Source organism: Vipera berus (assembly GCF_964194415.1).
Source record: "Vipera berus genome assembly, chromosome: 1".
In the NCBI taxonomy this organism is placed as follows: domain Eukaryota; kingdom Metazoa; phylum Chordata; class Lepidosauria; order Squamata; family Viperidae; genus Vipera; species Vipera berus.
This window is the reverse complement of record NC_138202.1, coordinates 214,445,871-214,468,079: the sequence shown is the minus strand read 5'-3', so window position 1 is coordinate 214,468,079 and position 22,209 is coordinate 214,445,871. Positions and strand designations below refer to the sequence as shown.

The window sequence follows — 22,209 nt, the reverse complement described above, 5'->3', positions numbered from 1 at the left end:
CCATATTCCATATACTGTACAAAGTGAACATGTTTTCTGAGAAATCTTACAAGCTGAGCATTTCACAACTGCAGCTCATCATTTAGAAAAAAATGTTCAAAAGAGGAACAGGCAAAAAGTTCCTTGTCTTTCCTGGAATTACATTTGTTTTAATTCATATTGCCTTTGTATGCAATATGAATTAAAACAAATGTAATTCCAGGAAGATTCTAGCACCACATTTAAAGATACTAACTGGTTCAAACTGATTAATATGCAAAAATCAACACAATGCTATGCCAAGTGTTTTGAGTTATACAATGTGAACTTAAGGAAATCTGTGACTACCAAGAGCTATATTCCCAAATCAGTAGTGTAGGGAACTTGGCAGCAACTACAGTGTCATTAAAAACTATTGACTGTTGTTTAGATAGCATGATTTTGGGGGGGGGGGGTGGAGGGTAAACACATTTATTTTTCAGAAGTATTTGTTTCTATTATATATATATGTGGAATCTGTGAAAGGAAACAATCATAACAATTCCAGCAATATCAGCAAACTAACAGATATGAAGTTGCTCAGAAAAGGCAAACATTTTAATTTTACAAGTTGTATTCCTAGGAATAGATATATTAAGTTAATCTCGCCATGCAGTCAAACCAAACCAGGTTTCATGAGAGAATCTCTTTCTACCTAAGTTCTCTTCCAATGCCACACATAAAATTATTTATTTTTTTATATTAAAAAATCTTACTATGTGGCTCATAGTAAGTAGAGTGGAGTAGAGCCACTTCACTTTCAGCATTAGAATCCACAACACAGTTAACAGAGATAACTGAATTACAATTTCAAGTTGCTTGAGTTGTGAAACATCTATTAAATACATCTTTAAAATTGATGTCAAAAATAAAAGCTTTTTAGAGTCCCCCCCCATTTTTCCTAGTGAATTTATTGGATTTTATACAAAGAACTAGGGCTTAAGGAAGGTCTAAATAAAACATGGCACACATATTAATGCCAAGATGCTGTTTGTGGTTAAGGAATCATTGTGGTAGGTCATGTTTAAATTTTTTCAAGATAGAAGTATGAAGAAGAAAGCAAAAAAAAAGTGCCTTATACCACAAAGCGACTCAGTGCTGCTGTCGGTATGGTCACAAGCATACATACACACAGGCAGTACTATATACAACAGCATTGTCTCTCATTAGGTTTCTGCACAGTCCTCCATTCTGGCCTGGTTTGAATGTACACCTATCTTGTCTTAACAAGTCAAGAGATGCATAAGCCTTGTACTGCATATATGTCCTTGCACTGCTCCTTCTCTCCTCCAACTGGAAGTCTTTTTTAAGATTGGGGCTTCTTCTGATACTAGGAAGGAAAATGTCCACGTTTGGACATAATAAGAAGCTATGGCCAATTAATCCATGAAAAAAGAGAAGATAATGTAATGAGAGAATGCAAGGGCGCAAGTCTTACACATATTCTATCTTGGCTTAATGAGCTGAGAGTTGTACATCAAAACTCAGGTGGCATTGGTCTACATCCATAATTCATAGCTCACTTATCTGCCTAAAGGCACAAGGCAAGCATTATGCATATAAATTAAAAAACTTAACAAAATTATTGTATATACATGTGTAGGCCTTGGTGAAAACCCTGATAAATTTGTTAGAAAATGAGTCAGAAAGAACTGACTAACTGCCTTGCTCCACACAACACATGCACCTGGTGTTACAAAAGTTAAGTGAGGATGGGGTTTGCACCAAGATCTTCACAAGCACAGTCAAAAGCTATGACTGTTTAGAGATTATCCCAAAGAGTTACTTTGCATACATCCACACACAAAAAAAACAAAAAACCCACTTCTCTCCAAAACATAAGCATCTAACATAACAAAAAACAAAGGCACGTAGACACTTTCGTTATTTATATATTCAAATTAAAGGCTACCTCTTAAACTTTTTGAATGGTAATACAAGCACATAAACAGATGTCGTGCATTACGAAGTCAGTCATGTTATTGATACCGATCCACACACACACTGCAGCAACAGGAAGAAATCAATTGTTATATCATGTAAATTATGCATCTTTACTAACACCACCACAAACTATTAAATTATGTAAACAAACACCTTCTCTAAATAATTTAAAAGTCCATTTCTCAAAGGGGGGGGCATTACTGAAGCATCGCTCGAACTTGCTTTGAAGTGGATTCATCATTCAGGTGTTTTGTGGTGAACCTAAAAGTGACAAAGAAAAAAAATCAAAAGGCTGGTATTACATCCATGAGGAAAGACAATTATTCTACACATCCCTTCACAAAAGTGCTACTTTGTTCAATAGAGCTGACTCCCAGATTTAATCTGTACAGCTTTTGGGCTTAATTATATAATATTTTCCTCCAAGGTCATTTTGGGAATAACTGGTAACAGATACCAAAAGGCACAGAATTAAAATTGGTCCATATAGAAACAACAACTATAAGCTTACAGAACAAATAAGAGCATCACCCATCAATATAGTTGCATTTTACTATCGCATGTGTAAGATGAGCATGTAATGAGTAACCTTAAGAAATTCGTGGATTGAAATGTGGCTTCTGCTGCTTTTATTATAAACTTATATTACAAATGAGCGTGTGCTATTGCTTCTCTGAGGCAGATATTGTATACCCCAAGCTCACTGAATTTTCCCATTTTTCTCCAGCCTTGTCCTCATTTCCCTCCTTCCAGGTTTCTCTCAGAGGATCCGTTTCCTTGCAACCTGCAGTCTACTTAACTAGTCAACCGTAGGCCTCCATAGCTGATGTTTTAAAACCTGGAGATCCTGTGTAATGAGTAACTGTTCTGAGCCAGGATCCAGCTCATGCCTGTCCTTTGGAGGGGTGGAGAACTCAATGCATGTGGAATAGGCTTCGGCATCAGCTAATTTACACTTTTCGCAGTGGAAGAAGGCGCAACCTGGTTGAAGTAAGGCCACAACCCTATGGGCAACTGCTGACATTTTTGATCCTAACCATTCTTTCTGTGCAGGAAAGTAGGAGTCAAATTCAAGATGGAGAAAAAAAAAATGGCCTCACTGAGTGCTCTCTTGTTTTCTCCTCCTCCTGTTCCTGCTCCTCCTCTTCTTACCCCTCCCCATACAAAAAGAAAAGCAACGCTTTTCTAGCAACTGCCACAAGTGAAGAAAATAATCTGATGGCTGAACTCATTCCTTTGTGGGCTACAGTTTTGCAATTAGTACATTGGGGGAAAGGGAAAATCATGCATTATTCACACAAAAATGAAATATTGTTGGTTCAGAAGGGTACCTGAGAGCATTCAAAAGCCCTTCAACAGTGTCTGGTGGCTGTTCTCTTAAAACCTTTATGCAACCCTTCATCTGTGAAAAAAAAGAAATGTGCAAGGAAAAAAGCCTGAATTTGGGTGCATGCAAAATACCCAAAGGTAAGGAATGAAAGCAATGAATTCTGTCAAAATGGTGTATTTCCCAAAGGAAGAACTCCTCTGCCACTCTGATGTGGCAGGAAAAGGCAGGAAATAATTTGTTCTGCCCATCATAGCCAGAGAACCTGGCTGCCTTCAAATCAAGTCTTTGTAAAATAGGCCTCTCTCAGCAAATTATGCTTCAATTATGCCAAGCATCTCAGACATTTTCCAACAAGATAACAATTTTTATAAATATAATCACATTATCTCCCTGAATCCATGCTTCAAAGTCTTTACATAGTTTTTATAAGCAGTTTAGAGCTATTAAGCAGAGCTGAAACTCCATAAATGATTTCAACCATATTTTTATCTAGGGAACACCACCTTCACTATCTTTCAGACTTCTTATATCTTCAACTCCTGCAATAGGGGGTTTACCCACTGCTTTAACCCTCAATATTGCTTTGAGGAGTTAAAACGGTGGGGGCGGAAAGAGTGGTGGGATTCAAATACGTGAACAGCCGGTTCTCTGTGTGCGTGCCGCTTCCGGAAGTCCATTTTGGGCCTGGGCAACAAATAATTAGCTACCGGTTCTGCCGAAGTGGTACGAACCGGCTGAATCCCACCACTGGGCAGAGGCATAGAAAGAAAAGTGTGACACAGAAAACCGTGGCACTGGGAAACGCTAATTTTCTCCCCTGCCCCCATGTCTCCCCTTGATAAACTCTTTTCAAAATGCTGGTGGTAATCTGAACCTTAAATTTATAGCACAGCCTTGGGCTCCAGTAGCTGATGGCTCCTCTTATCAGATAGGGTGGGAGATCTCTCCTCCACCCTGAGGAGAGAAAAAGCAGCATCAGCCGCTATTGTAGCAAGCGACAAACCATTATCTTTATTAGCTGCTGAAGTTACTGAAAGAACTAAGAACTTGCCTCATGCGTTCCCCAAAAAGCACACAGAGGCCAAGTGCTCTACAAGGAAAAAGAGCAGAACCACCATATATTTCCTGAAGGAAATCAACTCTGTCTCATGGACCAATCCACTTTATAAGCAGCATAAAACACTTAACTGAGACAGGCCATTTACTTTTTCCTCTTTGTCCCCCCCCCCCCCCGTTTCTTTCTGAGACGCTTCCTTTTAAATTGTAAATCTGTGAACAGAGATGGCCATTGAGGGGCCCTGCGCTAGTTCTGCAATCCTTTTAACCCAAGGCATTTAAACGTATTTCTGGTACAGCTTGGCTTGGCTGGATTTTAGAGCCGTTTTACATTTTATCGTTTGCTATTATTTTAATTTTATTATTGCACAAAGTTTTATACTCAGTAATTATCTAAAACGTTAACGTTTGGATAAGAAGCAGATTGTCTTCAGGGAATTATTGAAAATTATTTTCCCATGATATAGAATACTAGGAAATTTCCAATTTTCTACTCCTTCTTGGCATGTTAACACAACATTTAATTGTGTTTTATTCAGCACTGTGTAAACTGCTTTGAAATTCTTGCAATCCTATATGTCAGCATAGAGCAGACATGTCAAACACAAGGCCCGGGGGCCGGATGCGGCCCGCGAACTGGTGTCATGCGGCCCGCGAAGCCATCCTGGAAACAATGAGGGAACAGCCCCCACTGCCTTGGCCCTGGCCCAGAGACCCTCCTCCTGCCAGAGACCCTCAGATCTGTCCCACTCCTGCCCGGGCCTCCATAGGCACCCTTGATGCGAACGATGTAGAGCTGGCCACGCCCATCCAGCAGGCCATACACACTCTAGCCACGCCCACCCAGGCCACACCCACCCGGCCCCTTGAGGGCAACTGCAATGCTGATGCGGCCCTCAATGAAATTGAGTTTGACACCCCTGGTATAGAGATTTTAAACAAGTATTTTTAAGAGCAAATACCCAGTATAAAGATTTTTCTCTTTGCCATACAGGTATGTGGTATGTTTTAAACCACCACTGAACCCAACATTATTGTCTTTTTCCACAAGACCTGTGAATTTTTGTTAGGAATAAGAAAACCTTGCCAGTCATTATTCTTACATCTATTTTTGAAGCCTTTGAGAAAGCTCCCACTGGATGAACGTGGTCGTAGAGAATAATCACCCCAACCATTACTCTCATGCAGAACATGAGGGTTTCTTCACTGGTGAATCTACTTCTATATTCTCTGAAATATAAGATATTTTTTTAAAAAAAATGGTATTAATGTCAGAATTTTTAAAATAAATATTATTTCAATTCATTTCCATCTTTCAAATTAAAAATGCTTTTTCAATGCCATGTAGAAAGAATTATTCAAGATAGAATATCAATGACTGCACAGATTAGCACTACTGGCAAAATATAAAAGAGGGAGAAAAGCAAAGAAGACAGAACTCAGAATGAACACAAAGGTTTGTTTCCTTTCCAATGGATATTTATTTCACATTGTTGATCCCGATTCTACTGCTAAAAGGAAGTGGGAGTGTTTGGTTTAGTCATAAAATGACTCTAAAGACACAAACAAAAATACAAGTGGATTGACAAACCTACAGATGCATACACATAGGCACAAACACAGATGTCATTGCCCTTGATTTGCTAAAGTTACTTCACGTGTTGTCTTTTAGAGCATTGTGCTGCATCCTGAAATCACGATACATTTAAAATGGAGAGCTGTGGAGGAGGATTAATCTCTCCTTGTCACTTTGGTGTTGCAGAATCATTGTAATAGAACATTAATATGCTTCGATAAGTCAGGAAGCTCTTCCAGCAGTGGGAAAAGTAACACCTTCACAGAAAACCGATAGCTTCAGCCAGTGGGAGGATATAGAGGAACACCATGAAACAGATTTGTTGTTTGAAGTGAGGTAGGGATGGGGAAGAGATAGCAAACTGGCCGTTTGTTGCAATATCTATGGGAGGGAAATTATTCTTTTTTGGCACCTGATGCAAGACTAAAAGGTATGCTACTGACCTCCAGGATGGTTTATTTGTATCTTTTAACATTAAACAAATCTTTTAAAGTTATCTTAGGTATTCAGAACTTTCTGAGGAAATTATATTAAAACCTGGCATAGGAAAATCATATTTCTGAAAAATGAAGGGAATATGTAGCAATGTGTAATTTTAATGTTGAATTCTTTAGCCTACAAAATTGCTATTTTATGATGACTTTATGAAACCTGCGCATCAGCAATTTTAAAATTACTGGATCAATAAAAATGAAGCATCTGTGAAAAAATATTTTAATACTATTCCATTTAAAAATATATTTGCTTTAAACACAATTCTACTACTAAAACCTATTTGAAAAGTAGAGGCAAAGGAAAGATGGATAGGTAGCTAGATGAAGAAGAAAAGTAAATGTTGGCATTTTCCAAATACAGTCATTTCAGCATGGATGATAGGAGCAAGGTTCACTGAGTTTCCCTGACAGAACGACCAATCTTCAAACATCAAAGGCTATAAAAATACACAATTGGCTAAAAGGATAAGTCGTGGGGAAAGTGACCTGTTTTTAAAGATCTTTAACCTTTTCATCCTGCCATATCATTTTCCACTCTCTGCAACTAAATATTGAGACTTAAAAAAATAAGAATAACAAGCCAGTATAATTCACTTAAGGATTAATTTATAACACAGCATTGCCTGTTTCAATATTCAAAAATATTTTTTAAACGCTTTAAAGTTTTCCTATAAGAAAAAGCACACTCAGAAAAGTAACGTATAAAATACAAAATAAAGACATGTTTATTAGAACCAGCGCCAGAAGCAATATAACGTTGGAAATCCATTTGATTGGAAGCAAAGAGAGAAGAAAGAAAACGTTCCACTTGGTGAACTACCCATATATACCCCTGTGAAACAGAATGCAAGTTTCCACAGCCCTTTAATCTGTTTTCAGCAGGGCTTTCCTTATGTTATGGCCGTAGACAGTCCCTGTCTGACCTTGTTGGGACCTAACTGGGTAGGCCTACTTATTCCTTGTATGGGAGACTTCCAGGGCCACCTCAGAGGAAGGCAAAGGCAAGCCACTTCTACAAGGTGACCAAGAAAACTATGCTGTTGTGTTCATGAAGTCACCCCAAAAATCTAACTCCGTTTGTAGGATAGTAGATTTCACCAACTTAAAGTAAAAAGTAGATAAGATAAGTGATGACAGGTTCAATGGACTAGGAATTTCCCAGAGGGGAACAAAAAAAAAGACCTTGGCATAACTTGTCCTTTAACTCCAAGAGAGATCAAACTAGAACTAGACATTAGAAATGTTCAGGTTACCACCAAACATGTCTGGCATACATAGATCCTCTCTAAATAGAGCCAATGAAGTCACGTATTTTCTGTTTAGTTCTGCACTGAGGATTTCAAAGGCAGGCCATGTCTGCAAGGGGCAGCCTTATGCATAAGCTGCATCTAAATGACACAGCAAGCCAGAATTCACAGAGGTGCTGGGTCCGAGATGAATGATCAGCATATTAGCCTACATTGTTACTTCAACGGCTCCTGCTTAGTCTTCTGACAGAAAACCATGGACAGCTCCTACTGTGAGGTTCTTAATGCAGAAAGGAGTAAGCAACCTGAGGCATCAGGGCTGCATGTCTCCTCAAACTCCTTTTCCAAAGCCATCAGAGTCTCCTATAGCACAACTGCTGAAGATCATCAGGTCCTTTGTTTTCAGGTAGGAAACAGTCATGCAAGCCCTCCAGAAAAGTCACAGCCCTCCTACCTTTGTGTGTGATTCATTCCTACTCACTTTGCCTAGCTGCCCAAACTACTGTGACTTTTAGCCCCTCAAACATGATCAAACCACCCCCAGCCTCTCAGATGTTTCTCAGGCCTGGATAGGGTGTGCTTGAACAAGGGCCTTGTGTCTTATTCCACTGCGGTTCAGATTGCAAAATACATCACATACAGCTAGTGCGTGTTAGAGCTGTGGAGTGATTCATATTTGACAGGGAAAAGATGATGGATGGTAAGATTGAGAGGACAAAAGATGAGTAAGGAAAAGATAGAGCACCTGCTGGCAACTCATTAACAAGGTTATGCATTTTCTTAGCCACAGTACAGACTCGACCAAAATTTTACAAGTAGTCCTTGACTTAACAACTGGTTGTTTAGAGACCAGTTGGAGGTACTTATGACCCAACTCCAAAGTTCCCATGGTTTTGTGACCACATTTTAGGCACTGTGCAACCAGCCCATATTTAAGGCCATTTGCAACATCCCCTGGTCATGTGACAGCGAGTTAGGACATTTTTTCCCGAAAACCAGTTTAGTTTACGTCCGGTTTTCAATGAAATCCCCAATAGCAATCAATGGGTTTCGCTTAACGACTGCAGATTCACCTAACTCTGGTGATTCACTTAACAACTGTCACAAAAAACATCATAAAATCATGTTGCTCATATGATGACCTGCTTTATGACCCTCATGACTTTCACCCATAATGGGGGGGGCTGTATTATGGTCATAAGTCAAGGACTACAGATAGTCCTCAACTTACAACCACAATTGAGCCCAAAATTTATGTTGTTAAGTGAGACGTTAAGTGAGTTTTGCTCCATTTTACGACCTTTCCTGCTACAGTTGTTAAGTGAATCACTGCAGTTGATAAGTTAGTAGCACAGTTGTTAAGTGAGCCTGGCTTCCCCTTGACTTCGCTTGTCCAAAGGTCACAAAAGGGGATCACATGACCTTGGGGGACCACAAATGTCATAAGAATGAACCAGCTGCCATGATTATAGGGTCGTGGCGATGTTACAAAGCTTGTAACTGTGAAAAATGGTCATAACTCACTTTTTTCAGTGCTGTTGTAACTTTGAAAAGACACTAAATGAACTGTTGTAAGTCAAGGACTACCTGTACCTGCATCTGGTTTAAGGTAGTGTTGAAAGGTGCTTCCAAACGCCTTTCCCTTTCAGGTCTGATTGTGGTGCAGCCTTCATTAGTGGCTTGTTTAATTGATGCTGCTGCTGCTGCTGCTGCTGCTGCTGAGGGAAGAGTCAGTGGGAGCTACTGGAGCACTGCCACCAGCAAGCTGCTCATTCACTGCTAAGCCAGAACCTTGGCAAAAGATAACTTGATTTCTTTTTTTAATAATTTCCTTATTATAGCAACATTGATACATAAGTCCATTGCTCATAACTTACGGTGTTTCCAGCATGACTTTACATACGCTGGCCATCGTACTTAGACAATCTGTTGTGTTCTCAATGGGCAACGTTTTATTCTACAAAAGTTAAAACAAGCCAACAAAACAGGTCGGTTAGGTCAGTCTAGACTTCTGATTTGATTTTGAGCTTTCTGAAAGGATTAAAAGTTTTGCTCACTTCGACGACAAAATGGGTGGTAGCATTACTCAGCGTTTTCAGAACTGGTGTAGCTTCTGCGTAGAACAGTGACATTCTGTTAGCCATCTCATTGTTCACTTCATTCTCAATGTCAAGCTGTTCAAAACATGAGAGAAGATTAGTATTATTTTCTTTTTGCTCTTTTAGAAAAGCGATTTCCCCCCCTATTGCTATACAGAAATATAGCTCACATTCAAAGCCTAACATGTTCCAAGCCTTGTAACCAAGACTCCAAAATTATGCAATCTTTGTGTCCTAAGGAGATTCTGGTTTTTAAAACACTATTCCTCCTTTTGCAGAAATAGCTTTTGAGGGGATTTTCAAAAGCACCGTATAACACTAGGAAACTTTTGTGTTTAAAGAAAAACTTAAAATACCACTACTATTTTTCATTGTTATGAACATGTATGGTAACTGTTAACATTAACATATAGCTTTTTCATGCCAAACTGATTATATAGTTTAGCATTCAGAAAAAAAACACCCATCCCCATTGCATCAATACACAGAAGGATGTTGGATGTGTTTTGATCCTTGGGAACAAAGGAGCAGCAGCACAATAGAAGTCTAAAGACAGAATCTCAACATGTAAATATTATCTCCTGATGTCAGCTGCATCTTTTTTTCAAAAGCATCCCATCCTATAACACTTTTAAACAAAACAGGCAAAAACAAAACTCTTCGATTTAACCCACATAAATATAAATGAAATCTGCCTTTAGCTTAACTACAAAAATTACACTTGAATGAATGGGGCAGGGAGGAAAGGTAGTATATAGTATAGCCTGGTTGGTTTAGATAATACTCAGAGAAATAGGCCAAGTTGATTGTCTAACTTAGTATGAAGTAATTTCCTATTGTTGTGACTAATTGTCTCATAAATGAAATCCCCAATTCTGGAAAGAAACATTTTACTCACATGCATGTTGTTTATTCTGTTGCGACTTAATGTCCTTCTATAATAGCTAAAGTCATTTTGAATTGCTGGGTTTCTCATCTGAAAGAACAAAAGGAAGATTAACTTCAATGTTCTTACTGAGAACCGACAATTAAAACAATCTGCATTGGCTGAGTATTGCTTTCTCCTTACGAACCTTAAGTTCATCAAAGCGGAGAGTAAAATGCAAGATCTCTGCAAACTGCTTTGCTAGGGCTTGCTCTCGCTCTAAGTGTTGAGTTGGTGTGTAGGGTGGACAAGTCAGGGATTCTAATAAGCTCTGCAATGCTTTTTCTGGAAAAAAAATCCAAAATATTCAGTTTTGTTTCATTTTTTTTAAAAGGAATCTTCCTGCTGCTTTAGCAAAGTGATCACTTACAACATTCCAAAAATGTTCAGTTGCCTAATTGAAGACCGGCAAAACACTTCAAATGCGAAATAATTTGCAATTTACAGAAATAAGTTACAAAACGGTTAGAGGACAAGGATAAGCTTTAATCTTTACTTTTCACTATTCACCATTTACTGATCAGTAAGGCATATGGAGTCTTACAGCAGTACAGTGCAAGGTTTCAGTCCAACTCTTAGATCAAATCTGGAAGCTGATGCTTGTTGTGAATTCAACCATTAACAGGGTCTGGGGTAGGGGAAGGAAAAGAAGGGGAAAAAGACCCTTGGCATAATTACATGGGACTGCAATTCAAACAGGTGGGAAAAGTATATATTGGCATTCTTCCTGCCTGAATTTGATATACTGTAGGTAGTCCTTGACTTAATAACCACAACTGGCTCCGGAATTTCTGTCGTTAAGTCAGCACAGTCATAATGCAACTCACCACATGACCAGACTCAATTTTATGATCATTTTACTATAGTTATTAAACAAATCACGGCTATTAAACGAATCATGTGGTCATTAAGCAAATTCAGCTTCCGCAATTGAATTCTTTGTTAAAAACATGGCTGGGAAAGTTACAAATTACAATCATGTGACTGCAAAATGCTGCAATTAGTCACAAAGGTGAGCTGGCTGCCATACGCCCAAATTGCAATCACATGACCACAGGGACAGTGCACAGTCATACATGGAAGGACAGATCATAAATCACTGTTTCCAAGGCTGATGTAACTTTGCACCAGTTGCGGCCCTATCTGGACCGAGATGCCCTACGCACAGTCACTCATGCGCTTGTGACCTCCCGGATAGACTACTGCAATGCTCTCTACATGGGGCTGCCCTTGAGGACCACTCGGAGGCTTCAGCTGGTGCAGAATGCAGCCGTGTGAGTTGTGATGGGGGTCTCCCGATACTCCCATGTAACGCCTCTTCTCCGCGAGCTGCATTGGCTTCCAGTTGCCCTCCAGGTGAGATTCAAGGTGCTGGTGATGACCTATAAAGCCCTAAATGGCATGGGTCCAGATTATCTTAGGGAGCACCTGCTGCCAGCATCAATTTCCCATCATCCTGTGCGCTCCCACAGGGAGGGCCTCCTCAGGGTCCTGCCAGTCAGGGAGTGCTGGCGGGCGATCCCCAGGGGGAGAGCGTTCTCGGTGGGCGCGCCTGCCCTATGGAATCAGCTGCCTGTGGATCGCCCCCGACCTTCGCTCATTTCACTGGGACCTCAAAACTTGGCTATTTGATTTAGCCGGCCTGGACTGAGGGGTTTTAAGGTTTTAAATTTTAAATTTTGAACTGTTTTGGGGCTATTAATTTTATTTTATTTTAATTTGTACATTGCACTGTTTTAATTTGCCCTGTAAACCGCCCAGAGTCCCTCGGGAAAAGGGCGGTATATAAATCTAAACAAACAAACAAACAAACAAACAAACAAATAAATAAATAAATGGCTGTAAGTCAATGCCTGTCTATAGAAGTGACAATGATTATGTCCACAACTACCGGTAATTAATCTGATGGAGTAGAATTTAGAAAGTTAATGCTATACTATTCATTAGTCTTCAAGTACCACAAGTGTACTTCTTAAGTTTTTGTTGCAGCAAATCAACATGGCTCTTTTGCATGTTTTATCTTTCTGGACTTTTTAATAGGTATCAATAATTGGCAGCCTGCAATTCATGAGCTTTTTTTTTTAAAAAAAATCCTTTTTAAAGCTTTCATGGTCCTCAAAAGTTCTGCTTCTAAAGTCTGGTAACAAGCTGACAAGTAATAAATTTTTGACAGCAAACAAAACCAAGTGAATTGTCAACCCCTATGAAAAGAGCAGAATAACCACATTTCAAACTTGAAAAATTCAGACCACCTTGTGTGATATTGCCATTCTATCCTTGCAATTCCAGCAGTTAAAAAACAACAACAAGAAGCTTAACTTTTGTCAGCCTCCAAGTTATCTAACATTGCTCTAACTACATTCTTTTAAGAATTCGTGCACACAGTGTTCAGAGCTGCCTGCATCTAAGGGGGGAAAAAATGTAACAGGACAGTGGAAAATGTCCAATAATGTTCACAAAGGTTCATGAGCTTGCCAGTTCTTGAGAACATAAAAGACAGAACCTCACCTAGTCTGAGAGAAAATTCATAGAACCGCTTTAACCTCACAACCAGAGGGCATACTGAATTCCATGCTCTTTCCTGCAGCTGAATATCATTCGGGTTTTGTATTGCCTGGAAAACAGTAATAACTTGAAAAACTTCATTTATTTAATGTCACAATGCCCATCCTGTCCTCCCCATGCACATAAATGAATGAACAGCCAGAATGAAAGCTAATTCTAATACAGTATGGTATTTGTCTTTCTCTCAAAGAATTTTGTGTGTCCCCCCACTCCCTTTTTTTTCCAATCCCAGAAGCTTTTGACAAGAAATCTCTTCCAACTTTTGGCAAGAGTAGTTTTCCCCTATTTCAGGAATTAATTGGATGGAGAGGAAATTTGTTGGGGTGGGGGTATCCTTCAACAGAACATGGATATATGCATACATACATGTGTACACTGATTTATTAGGATGTACAGTATTTTACTGAAAGATCTTAATTCTGACAGATTTCTTACTTTTTAAATATCTTTTCTCTTTCTCCCCTCTCTCTAGTTCTTTGTATAAATAAAATAAAAATTTAAACAATGCCTGTTTAGAGTCGAGGGAATAAGAGTCTGATTTATTACCCCCCCTCCATATCTATGCAGATTCTCAGTCATCCAGGTCATGTCCCAAAGGTGCTTTTTCAAAAAGCAACTGGACTTTCTTCGTATTGCTTGAAGATGTTTCGATTCTCATCCAAGAAACACAGATCAGCTGCTGATCTGGCAATTATGCTAGAAACCTTTTGGCCAATATTCACTACTCAGGTGAATACCCGTTGTTATCGAGGTTAATAACAAATAATAACCTTAGGAACAAAGTCTTATCTGATGCAAATCTATACATCTGTACCTACCCACAGATTGAACTTTTAATTAAGAATAGCAAAGTGTAACACTCTTAAGTTTAAAATAAATTATCATGTTGATAATTTCACACAATAATTAGCTGCAGTGATAAGAGTTTTGTTTTTATTTCCCAAAAGGAGATCCCTGCAAATGTCTCTTAAAATGTGAATACAGTAGCTCTTAGTTTTAAATTTTCAGTTTTGTATATTATATTCCAAGAAATCCTGGCTGCATTGTTTCAATACAAAAAAAAATTTACATAAATCACACACTTGTGTTTAATTTCCTTCTTCAGAATATATTGTTTTCCTATAGTATAATTGAACGCACATCTCTAATCTCTTGTCCAGCTCCTTTGTAAGACTGCAGGTCTGAAAGCATACTTTCCGAGTCCTGTAAAACAGCGTTGACTTGGTTCCATATTTCCCTTTCTCCATCACTTGGCTGAGCATCTAGACAAAACATAAAAAGCAAGTATTGCAAAAAGTGGATGCCTGTAATCAGGACAATCATATGAACTATAAGTACTGTCAACTAAAATTCATTGTTTAGCTGATCCATAGTTTACTACTTTCATTTGCCTCTGGTGACTATCCCATTTTTAGATCCCTTTTATTAAATCATAACCAGGATTATAATTATTAATTTATTTATTTATTTATTTATTTTATTATATTTATATACCGCCCTTTCCCGAAGGACTCAGGGCGGTTTACAGGGTGATTAAAACAAAAAATACAAAAGTTAAAAACAATTTAAAAAACTATATCAAGCCCTGAACAAATAAAAACCCCAGTTAAAATTAAAATTAGGGCTTCTTGTCACTCATGCATACAAATAGGAAGAACTATTTGCAATTTGTAAAATTGTAATTGATTAACATCAAAGACGCCCCTGGACTAAAATCAGCCTAGGTAGGGAAGATGAACTTTTAATTTTTTAATGCAGCTTTATATGCATCTCCAGGAATGTGACAGATACTCAGTGAGTAAAAATTATCCCGGTTTCCAGTCTAAATAATGTTGTGTCTTGCCCATTATTTACTCTTTTTATTTCTACTTGTTTAACATAAAATGCATTCAGTAGCAAAATTATTGCCCCATAACATCAGATTTAGAAGAAAGTTATTAAGTTAAGAATATCTGGTACAATAACCTTTTTTTCCCCCAGAGAATTAAAAACCAGCAATTTCTTTTGGGCTCCAAAAGTCCACCCACAACTGTGGCATTTTCAGGAGATTGGCAATACCTAGAAGCCTCGTCTCCCTCAATATTTAATTTAAACCAGGCATTTGCTTGATATGTGATATGCTGTATATCGTTTTCTTTTCTGAAAATATTGTAGGAATGACAGCAGTGCTGGGAATAAGTCTTTATGAAGAATCCAGGTGCTAACCCCAGTGCAATCTGAACCAAAAACATTTCTGTAGGCACCAATCTTTATAATAAACTTGTTGGGTTGTTTGTCCTGCTATAGTGAGACCAAATGAATGAAAGCTTTATTATGGTCTTAGATCAGAGAACTACTAAAATACAATTGATATAAAGCACAGATTAATTGATATTGAGATGGTAACCAACTGAAAGAGAGAGAGAAAGGGACCATATTAAAGTCATCTCAGTCAGAAGAACTGGGGGAAAAACAGCTCTAATCCCTGGATGCAAAGAGAGGGAGTGTGACTCTGTCCACCCTTCTTGTGGTGAGTGACTGTAGCAGAGGGAAGCCTTCTGTATCCATAGAATGTTCTAAATCATAGGATGGAAGGTGGGTTTGCCTAGATAAAGGCCCCACAATGCACACTGAGTTTCTCCAGAAGTCCCTCCGGAAGTCATAACTATTCCCTGAAAGATTAGTTCATCACTGGCCATATAAAACTGGATATGTGGACCACTATTTTTAGAAACTAAATATATCACCAGATGAAGGTGTAGATAAACACAGAATCAATTCATCCAGACCCAGGAAAGCCAATCTTTGGGACTGGTTCCACTATAAAAATATCCTAAATTCTGCACAGATCATCTGGAAAGAAAACTCTCCTCCCATCCTTCATGTAATCATCTTCTAACGGAAGGGACCACGCTGTCTGCATGTGCCTGTTGACTTCAGCATAATAATTAGTTTTCTGTTCACCCAGTGTTGCCTCATCCAGCAGTAGCATGTATTTATTTAACAAGTCTTAAGAGACCACTCTGACAATTGTAGGAAGCATTTCCAAAGAATCAACTTCCTCCTGCATATTAAAATTAAAGTGCAGTTGTGAAATCTAATAGTACACATCTTATGAGAGAAATGCTTGCTGCAAAAGTTCAGCAAGTTATGTGCAGTTATGTTAACTGTGCAAGTTATTAATTAGGTAAGAACAATGTCTAAAAATCTTTACTTTTAACAATGCTGCAGTTAAATACACTCAAGATGCAAAGGAAAAAACTATGAGGAAAAAAAAGTCAAATCTTGTACTTCTTCATCATCCACAGTTCCTTTAGGCAGATGAATAAATAAATCTGGAGGATATAAACTGAACTAAGATTTTGCATTTATCACTTTTAACGTCTTCTACTCATTCCGATATGACAAGTCAAGTGAGGCACTGTGGATAATGGCTAGAATGGGCATTGTTTTTGGAAAAGTTTGACTCAGCCATTATAGAAAATAAGGTCCCTATCCCCAACTTTTGGAAGCAGACCCAGAATTGTATTTATTAGCAATCCTCTTTTATCCATGAAACCTGACAAGCCTTTAATATAAATTCAATATACATAGATGCAAAGTTCAAATCCTTTTCATAGTAAAATTCACATGCCTCATATCTGAAATATCATGGCTATATATTCACTATTTTTCATACAGTTTTCTATGGACTGGGAAATTATGATATAGAGAAGGCACTTTCATAACCAATCACTTCAAATTCATAAGTCATATGAATTTAATATTATATGAGCTGAGGTGGCGCAGTGGTTAGAATGCAGAACTGCAGGCTACTTCTGCAGACTCCCAGCTGCCAGCAGTTCGGCAGTCCAAGTCTCACCGGCTCAAGGTGGACTCAGCCTTCCATCCTCCCGAGGTCGGTAAAATGAGGACCCAGATTGTTGGGGGCAATAGACTGACTCTGTAAACCGCTTAGAGAAGGCTGTAAAGCACTAAAACTTCCTAACAGTGAGGACAATTAACCAGTGAAACAGCTTGCCGTCAGAAATCATGGGCGCTCCATCACTGGAGATTTTTAAGAAGAGACTGGATAGTCACTTCTCTGAAATGGTATAGGTTCTCCTGCTCAAGCAGGGGGTTGGACTAGAAGACCTCCAAGGTCTTCTCCATTTTCTGTTTCTGTTTCTGTTTCTGTTTCTGTTTCTGTTTCTGTTTCTGTTTCTATTCTATTCTATTCTATTCTATTCTATTCTATTCTATTCTATTCTATTCTATTCTATTCTATTAAGACTATGAAACAGTATATAAGTCTAAGTGCTATTGCTATATTACAATGGTATAATATTATACAATTTGGAAAACTGTATTATATTCTTGCATATTGACTCATGCTATTTTGGATGTCAACTTCTGTCATAAAACATATGTACAGTTCATTTTCTTCCTAATTTCATAGTGAAGACTCTGTAAAGTTTTCCCTGTTCGGTCACGTCTGGCTCTAGGGCATGGTGCTCATCTCCATTTCTTGGCTGAGGGAACCAGCACTCCAAAAATATTTTCTGTGCTCATGTGGCCCGGATGCTGTATACCAAAGGGGCACAGAACGCTGTTACCTTCCCACCAAAGGGGGAAGCATTTGCATGGTTTCAAACTGCTAGGTGGGCAGGAGCTGGGGCAAGGAACGAGAGCTCACCCCATTGCACAGCGCTTGGGTCTTGAACACGGGCTGTCAGCTCTCCAGCTGACAAGCTCCGCATCTTTAACTGCATAGGGTCCGGCTATGCACTGTGTTGTAATTTGCTAAGTTTCAAATGGAACAGTAACATACAATAGTTCCTGTCTGGCATTTCAGCTACGTATAATATCAGTTTTGAAATGTTTTATAGAAGACACAATGTGAAGCCAGTCATATGTTGGTAGATAGCTTCTAATTTCCCTGATTGCTGGGCTGATGGTATTAGAAAGCCAACATCATCTGTCAGTCATCAGTTTCTCATTTCTGAGTTATACTATTATATAAGCATTGTCATGCTTCAGGGAAATGTATCAGTGTAATCTCTTTTGAAACCATGACAAGAGAATATAAATAACCTTTGTATTAGTTGCACAGAAATAGATTTTCTGTGATGACTCCATATAAAATATAATATCAATGTTCTTCACCAAACAAAATGTTAATTTTAGCTTTCCTTTTTAATTTTTCTTTCTTTTCTTTTCTTTTGAAAGATCACTGCATTATCATGTACAATTCTGTGACTCTGGTATGGTTTGCTTCTTTAATTTTGTAACATTATCTGATAATAGAAATATATGAAGCAGCAGATTTGAAAGTTTAATGAAGCACAGGTATTAATTTTGAATATGAATTTAAAAACCAGAATCTCTGCATTTCACACAAGTACTCATGTAAATAATTTTCAGGACTCTTGAGAAAATTCAAGTCTAAATAAATTATTGATTACATTGAAAAGGAAGTTCCTATGAGGCCTGAAAGTGATAAAATACCACTCAGCAGAACTTCCAATCAAATTCTTATTATGAAATATAACTCCTTGTATTGAGAGGCAACATACACTTGGTCTTATTGTTTTAAAAATAAGGTATTAAATACCACACAGAGATAGAATGCAACTGAGTGAATAAAAAGGATTTAATTCAGTAGTTGATCACTTTCAAGAGAAAACTCAAGCTACATGCAAACGGCAAACTGTAGTACACTGCAAGATGTGGTGAAAAATTAACGTGTAAAAGTATATTATTTCACCTGCTTTGATACAAAGCTACAGGAAATATAGTCAAGGATTTGTTCAATTGGTATATTTTATTTTATTTATATTGATAATAGAGATTCTCATATGGGCTGCCCTTTGTCTACATGTGGTCCTCAACAGATTTCCATGCAAACAATGGAATTCCCTCCTAATAGTAATCAATTAGGCATTAAGAATTTTTCATCGAGAATTGTTAATAGTTTAGCAGAAAGGAAGATTCCTCCCCCTCTATGTAATTTAGAGTTCCTGACAGTCAGGCAGCATACAGGTAATCCTTGACTTACGACAACAATTTGGATCAGAATTTTTCATTGCTATGCAAGATATGCTATTAAGTGGGCCGTGCCTGATTTTGCAACCTTTTTTTGCCACAGTTGCTAAGTGAATCATGGCAGTTCTTAAGTGAACCATGTGGTTGTTAAATGAATCCAGCTTCCCTTTATTGACTTTGCTTGGGAAGACTGCAAGTCTGGTAATCTTGCCATTTCTAACTTGCAATTATCACGTGACCCTTGGGACGCTGTAAAATCATCAGAAACACAGGCTGGTTGCTGACTGCCCAAATTTTGATCATGTGACCATGGGCGGTTGTGGTGTTGTGATGGTCATAAACAGTGCTTTTTTTGTATAAGAAAAAGGTGCCAGAACTCACACATGTCATACAACCCGCCTTGCCTATCCTACAAGGTTCCATCCAAAAAAGGTGCCGGAACTCCGTTCTGAGTGTTCTATGAGAAAAAAAGCCCTGGTCATAAGTGTGAGGACCAATTGTAAGTCATCTTTTTTCAGTGCCATTTTTAACTTTGAATAGTCACTAAACTAATGTTTGTAAGTCGAGGACTGTCTGTACAGGTTTAATAAATTAGTACATTTAAATAATTAATACACCAGCTGCCTGCAATTAGTGCAGGTTCGAGTCCCACCAGGCTCAAGGTTGACTCAGCCTTCCATCCTTCCGAGGTAGGTAAAATGAGGACCCAGATTGTTGGGGGCAATTAAGCTGACGTTGTAATAATGCCGCTTGGGGGGAGGGGGCGAAAGCCCTAATAAGCAGGCATATACATAGAATGAAGGCTACTGCTAAGCTTGTAAGCCGCCCTGAGTCTTCGGAGAAGGGCGGGATATAAATGGAATTTTTTAAAAAATACATTATTATTTATGTGTGAATGGGGAAATGATTGTCTTATATTCACTGATAAGAAGGGAAAGAGCTACTGGAAAAAAAGAAGGAACAAAAACATGATATTCATGAAGATTTGCCTGAAGTTAAGCTGTTGCCTGGCAGAGGTAACTTATAATACTTAATAGGGCTCTCTTTTGCTTCTACATACAGTTACCTCTTTACCTCTCTTTCTACCTTTTCTTTTCTCCCCAGTGCAATTGGAATCCCATCTTCCCCTACTTTTTTTCATTGCTGTTTCTGCTGAAAGGGGAAAGAGGAGTGTATATGTGTGCAGGCATATGCACATGCATGTATACTGGTTGTCAGAATACAAGCGAATTTGAAGGCTAATCCACATGGAGCCCCATTTCCATCTGTCCTGTTTGCCATCGTTCACTCCCTAGAGACTAAAATGGACAATGTGAAATTTGAGCGGGCCCCGAACAAGGAGTATACTGTATATTGGAGGTGGTGACCCTTTGAGAGCTGTATGCAACGAAATTTCATTTTGATGTATGCCGATTGGTGTACATTCAAAGTGACAATAAAGTTATCATCATCATAAGCAAGACTTATACGTGTGTGCGAGAAAAATCCTACATGCAAATGGGTATCCACTATTTTTGTAAATGAGTATCTTATTTTATAGACAGTTAATTTAATTAGCTTTAATCAGTTCAATATATATACGGTATATATATTCTATTCCAGCCTAGGCAAATTCACTCGATTGGCAACATTAGATTGACAAAATAGAGAAGCATTAGACTGGATTTTGGTTGCTTACATTTAGTTATATTAGACCCTTTGAATTTGCCCGTTTCCTTTCATATGCTATTCAGGTTTTGAAATAATATACCGTAGAGGTTTAGTAATGTGCTTTTAGACACACCAATAGTGCAAGAAACAAATTCATTTACTTGCAAGTTTATTTTGAATATAGCACAAGCCACTTATAATGATCAGTTTAGGATAGACTGTGGTGATTTTGAGGCTCTTTTCTTTTTTTTTTGGTAAAGATACGACACAGTGTCAAAAATTTCATCTGTGAACCAAGAAGCACTAAATCGTCTTTCTGTATAGGCTGTGGTCTTCATCCATGTTTTGAACCATTTTCAAAACGCAGGCTGCTGAACTAATCAGAACCTGTCACAAAGTGAAGCAGCCCTGAGCCACGTTCTTTTAGCTAATGCTCATGATCACAAGCAATTATTATTGGGATTTTGGATGAACTGAACGATGGCTTTTCAGAATGAAAGAGGAGAAACTCCAAGTGGCGTGAGCTAGAGTACTTGCATGGTAGATTAATGTATATGCTATTGATTAGACTTTTTAATGTTTTTTTTAAAAGAAAACCCTCCAAAAATAACGCAGGCCAAACTTTGCTCACTTTCAAAGTCTAGGAAAAAAAGGGGGCCTTGATCAAAGTCTGTACAAGTGAGAACTTTTAAAAGATTTCCCATTTGGTTTCTGAAAAACAGAAAAGGAACAGAATAGGTAACCAGGAACAAAACTTGAAAACACTTGTCATCTCTTTTGTACTGCTTGAACATGTTTATCTGTCAAGGCAAATGAAGCTTAAACATTCCTATGTCAAGGAAAACAACGTTCCAAGCTTTGAACTTACTTTCAAAATCCAGGAAAAAATGTGGGTAGTTTTCAATTTCTCTGGTAAGGACTTTAAGAAGATTACCCATACCAGCAAAACCTAGTGAATGCAACAAAATCATAAAGAGTTATATATGCAAAAGCAGAAGCTGAGAAAAACAATTAAGGGCTTGGCATGCACCGCTAGTTCAAACTGAAACAGGAACACTCAACTGTTTAAACCAAAGTAATTAACAATCAATGCTACTATATACTGTACGTATTGGGAATATTGACCAAATATGAAAAAACATATGCAGAAACCATACTTCATGACTGAGAGAAACACGTAACGAAGGCAGAATTTCCAGTGGTGTGCACACCCTTTCCTTGTGTACAGGCAGTCCTCGAGTTAAAACAGTTCGCTCAGTGACCAAAGTTACAATGCCACTGAAAAAAAAAGTGACTTATGAC

The 22,209-nt window shown here is 38.2% G+C and overlaps 1 protein-coding gene across 7 annotated transcripts in view; it reads right to left on the bottom strand.

Moving 5' to 3' along the window:
* Positions 1 to 215: 215 nt before the first annotated feature.
* Positions 216 to 22,209, bottom strand: part of CYRIA (CYFIP related Rac1 interactor A) — a gene marked incomplete at its 5' end in the record, with an annotated part of 97,036 nt that continues 75,042 nt past the window's right edge. For 2 of the 7 annotated variants that reach the window (XM_081345015.1, XM_081345016.1), the window contains 10 exons: positions 216 to 2,223; positions 3,294 to 3,364; positions 5,452 to 5,578; positions 9,543 to 9,622; positions 9,723 to 9,839; positions 10,663 to 10,740; positions 10,838 to 10,974; positions 13,198 to 13,303; positions 14,395 to 14,516; positions 21,776 to 21,856. In XM_081345015.1, the coding sequence (XP_081201141.1) occupies positions 2,160 to 2,223; positions 3,294 to 3,364; positions 5,452 to 5,578; positions 9,543 to 9,622; positions 9,723 to 9,839; positions 10,663 to 10,740; positions 10,838 to 10,974; positions 13,198 to 13,303; positions 14,395 to 14,516; positions 21,776 to 21,845 (972 nt within the window). In that variant the 3' untranslated portion in view covers positions 216 to 2,159. Of the gene's footprint in view, positions 2,224 to 3,293; positions 3,365 to 5,451; positions 5,579 to 9,542; positions 9,623 to 9,722; positions 9,840 to 10,662; positions 10,741 to 10,837; positions 10,975 to 13,197; positions 13,304 to 14,336; positions 14,517 to 21,538; positions 21,612 to 21,775; positions 21,859 to 22,209 lie in introns of those variants that run through there. The other 5 variants (XM_081345013.1, XM_081345014.1, XM_081345018.1 and 2 more) reach the window with 5 other exon arrangements.